The sequence below is a fragment of the Hipposideros armiger genome, unplaced genomic scaffold, assembly GCF_001890085.2.
Source record: "Hipposideros armiger isolate ML-2016 unplaced genomic scaffold, ASM189008v1 scaffold_87, whole genome shotgun sequence".
In the NCBI taxonomy this organism is placed as follows: Eukaryota; Metazoa; Chordata; class Mammalia; order Chiroptera; family Hipposideridae; genus Hipposideros; species Hipposideros armiger.
Window position 1 is genome coordinate 349118 of NW_017731437.1, and position 4367 is coordinate 353484.

At 55.6% G+C, this 4367-nt stretch overlaps 1 protein-coding gene across 1 annotated transcript in view; it reads right to left on the reverse strand.

Moving 5' to 3' along the window:
- Positions 1-4367, reverse strand: part of HID1 (HID1 domain containing) — a 28850-nt gene that overhangs the window by 13420 nt on the left and 11063 nt on the right. The window contains 6 exon segments of the mRNA XM_019644231.1: positions 938-1102; positions 2481-2559; positions 2655-2806; positions 3042-3132; positions 3289-3429; positions 4143-4330. Of these exon segments, the coding sequence (XP_019499776.1) occupies positions 938-1102; positions 2481-2559; positions 2655-2806; positions 3042-3132; positions 3289-3429; positions 4143-4330 (816 nt within the window).

Here is a 4367-nt window from a genome sequence, read left to right on the forward strand (position 1 = left end):
GACTGAGTTCAGCAGCCAAAGCCCAATCCAGTACCTGAGGGACTATGTGACCCTGGGTAAGTCACCATCCTCCCTTGGCCAGGCCTCCTCACCTGGGGACTTCCCCAGGCCACACCATTAGGATAAGTGCCCAGGGACAGGACCAGGCTGGGCCCCTCCCTCTCCAAAGAAGACAAGAGGCAAGTGCTCATTTACATTCGCCTAAGCTGTCCCCCACGGCCACAGCCTCCACCCTTTCCTGGCACACCCAATGGGTGTAAAATTTAAAGGAATCAACCCCACAGCTCTCTGACTGCACCTTCTCCTCCAGGTGCCCACCAGTGCGGCAGTTCAGGCCACTCTTACCAGGGCCCCACCTCCAAATTTACCTCCTCAATCCAGCTTCCACACTACCCACAACCCACATTCAAAACACAGATCCAAAGGCATAGCTTCCTCAAAAAAGACCTTTAGGGTTCCTCAGTGCCTGCAGCATCGAGTCCAGGCCTTGGCCAGACAGTCAGCCAAGACCTTACCTAAACACACCTGTATTTACTATCCCCATGACACAGTAATGCCAATATCTTCCCCTTGCCTTTGCTCAGACTGTCCCCGCTTTTCAGCACACCCACCCCTCCTAACACAACCCAAAGTCCCACGGTCCTATTGAGGCAATATGCCTTAAACACACTTATGTCTTTTGAATCACATAGGTAACCAGCGTGAATCATAAACTCCACTTCCAGAAATCTTTCCTAAGTAAATGATCAGAGNGTTCCCCACTGCCTTCCCCGCACCCAGCATGGGGCTTGGTACATAGCATGTGCTCAATAAATGCACGTTGGACAAACTGGGAGGCAGAAGGCTGTGCCCTCTTAGATGGGAAGGTGTCCTCGCCCACTGCCCACCCTGGTTCCTGCCCCCAAGGCCAGGCCAGGGGCTTGGGCCGTTGTCTCACCGTCAAACTGGTACTGGATGATGTTGTTGAAAACCTCCAGGAGGAAAAAGACCAGATGGTGGTTCTGGGCGGCAGAGAAGAGGAACCAGGTGGTGGAGAAGGCCTCCAGCAGGTGCAGCAGCTTGTTGGCGGCCACCATAGAAAGGCTCTTGAGGTAGGGGGACACTGCAGGGGAGGGTTCGGCTCACTCCTGGGGCCCAACCAGCCATCCCTGCACATCTTGGCCTGGGCAGGACAAGATGCTCCCTCTCCCAAACCTTCCCTGCCCACTGCCTGTCAAGTCCCTGAAAAGTCGGGAAAACCGCACCCCCAGAAGCCAAAGCCCCCAGGGAACAGTTTAAGCTCTATCCTTGTCCCTCCACCGTGTGGACAGCTGTACTGTTTAGAAAACCACTCACACGTGCCATCTCACCCACTCATCCCCACACCTCTGAGCAGGAGGCGGGACACAGATGAAACCATGCCCATTTTACAGATGAAGAAACTGAGGTTCAGAGAAGTTCATAAACTTGCCCAAAGTTCCCCAATTATAAAATGATTAAAACTCAGGATCTTTAGGTCTTTCTAGAATATCAAACTGATATTCTCCATATAATTAAATACATATGTTTTGGCACAGCCTGTGAGAGGGGAATCAGAGACGAAATGCTGCGTACAGCTTGAAGTCACATATCGATCCGTGAGCTTCCCTGTCGCGTGTCTTTCTGCCTCACCAGGCTGGGACAGGGATGGTGGCTGTCTTGTTCACAAATGCATTCTCAGAGCTGGCCACACTTGGCGGGTGCTCGGTTAAGATTGGAGGGATGGACCCAGTGAGTGAACAAGTAAGGGAAGGCCCCAGAACGCCTAGTCCAGCTAGAGGCCTTAAAGGGCGGCCCTGCACCACCCCACCCACCCTGGAGTCCAAACCAGACCACAGAGAAGTCAGTCCCTCCCCCCTAGGACGACGGTTTCCAAAACGCAGCCATGCTGAAGGCATCCTGCCTCAGCCCACTGCCTTCCACTTTGCTGGGCCCAGTTCCCCAGCCAACCTGAGCCCCTGCCCCTCTCAGGCAAGCTGTCTGCAGTCCTGGCTGGTGGGCAGGGCACAGCACAGCACCCAGGGAGGGGTGCTCCAAACCCCTGCACTGGCCAATACAGTAGCCACAAGCCACACCTGGCCTCTAAGCTTTGAAACATAGGTGGTCCTAACTGATATGTGCTGCACATGTGAAACACCAGGTGTTGAAGTCTGGATGAGAAAAAGGGTATAAAATGTCTCAATAATATTTTATATTGGTTACATGTTGAGATAATGGTATTTTGGATACAGTGTATTAAATAAAATGTTATAAAATTATTGTCATGTGTTTCGGTTTTTTTGTTTTGTTTTGTTTTGTTTTTGTTGTTGTTTTAAAGTGGCTACTAGAAAATTGACCAGTATATAGGTGGCTGCCCTTATGGGAGAAGACGCATTTGAACCAGGGCGCCGGCGGCAGGTCAGCCTGTGGCCTGGCGCCACCTGGTGGTGAGCATGGGGAAGGCAGACTCTGGGCCCCCCTACCGTTGACCACGATGGTGAGCAGACAATCGAAGAGGGGCTGCAGCCTCTGGTGCCCGCTGGTGATGATCTTGTGGAATACCTGTGCGGGGAGGCAGAGGGGCAGCCATGGGGTCCCTGCTACCTCCAGACTCAGCCAAGAGGACGTCACCCCCATGCCTGCAGGTGGCCGCTTACCACAATGAGCAGGTCGGCGTGGGTACCCGTGAAGACCGGGATGTCCATTGGCACGCGCACTGAGTAGGGTTTGTTCAGCCGCACCCCAAAGTTCCGCTCCCCGCTCAGAAGCAGCAGGATGAAGACACCAATGTGCATCAGGCCCACCCGAGCTGCAGCAGGTGGCATGAGAGGGGTCACCACGCCGGGTGGGGAAGGGAGGGAGGGAGCAGAGGGCAGGGACCCATCTTGGGCAGGTGCTGACAAAAGCCCTTCCTGGGAGGTCAGGGCACCAGGCCTGAGCTCCTGGGAGGTGGGACAGACTGGCTGGACCTGCCCCTCTTCCAGGAACCCCCCTATTTTATGACCCAAGCTGTGTCCGCCATCCTATACCCACCCCAGCCTTACACTGATCTGCTCGGGCATCATTAAGGAAGTAGAGGATGGGGACCAGGATGTCCAGCACGTCACTGCTCTTCAGCACAAAGAAGAGGAATTTCTGGGGAAAGGGGGAGGGAACAGGTAGGCGGGGTCAGAGGGAGGGGCAGCTCTGCCCCACCCTCTCCCCTTCCAGACACTGGGCTATCCAGAGTGGCCTCTCCCCATCTAGGGACAGACCACTGCTCTCCAGGCTGGGCCCCTGCAGCCAGCCCACCTTGTTGAAGTCACAGAGCTTCCAGAAGAGGACCAGCAGCTCCTGGTGGAACTGGATCTTCTTGGTGGAGTTGGGCAGGTAGGTCTGGAGCAGGGGGTTGGACAGCAGCCGGGCTATGCCCTTGAGGATGAACTGGAAATCCTGGGGGAGGGGGGAGAGTGGGGCCCTGTCCAGTCCAGCTCCCTGCAACTACAGCTTCTGGGGCCAGGCCCCCCACAAATGCCTCCTCACTCCCCCCAGAACCCGACCCCACCCTGAGAGTCTGAGGGGCCCAGATTCCAACGCCATCAATAGCTGTCTTGGGGTAAGCCCCTCAGGAAGCTGAGTCCAGGGCTGGCCTGAAGGATCCCGTTCCCCTCCATCAAGAGGGGTCATTCACTGGGCACCTACTACACACTAGGATGTGCTCTCAGTTAATCCTCACAGCAAGGCAAGGAAGCAGCTGCTGTCCCCATGTCATAGCTGCAGAGGTCAGAGCTTTGGAATCGTATAATTGTGCATCCAAGGCCACAAGACACATCAACTTGGGTCTCCCTGGCCTTTAAATCCACTGTCATTTCCCTCCCCCAACCTTTGAGAATCTTGATGTCAGAGCCACCTCCTGCTGGAAGCCTTCCCAGTCACTGTCACCCAGTTGAGGCCATCAGCCCTTTCCTGCATCTCGAAACCCTCTCAATCCTACTGTCACTATTTTCCCTTGGGTAGCCCTGAGTCCATGGGGAATATGGTTCCTTTATGTAGGGGTCAGGACTCCCCCACCCATCTCATCTGCCTCCCCTCACCCTCTGCAAGGCTATAGCCACTGTGGGGTGGGCAGCAAAAATCCACCAGAGCAAGAGCAGTGCTTGACTCACCTCCTCACGATGGATGCGGGACAGGTAGTTCACAAACAGGTTCTCAGGCCCTGGAGGCTGCCAAGGGCGGGGCTGGGGTGAGCAGGTGTCCCCACCCTCTGCCCCTACCCCAGGCCTAGGTTCTGGCAGCAGTGCCTTCTTGACCTCAGATAGCCCCAAGCTCACCACCAGGTGCCCACTGGGTACCCCTTGCCCAGCTCTGCTGGAGGGTGTGCCACCCGCCCA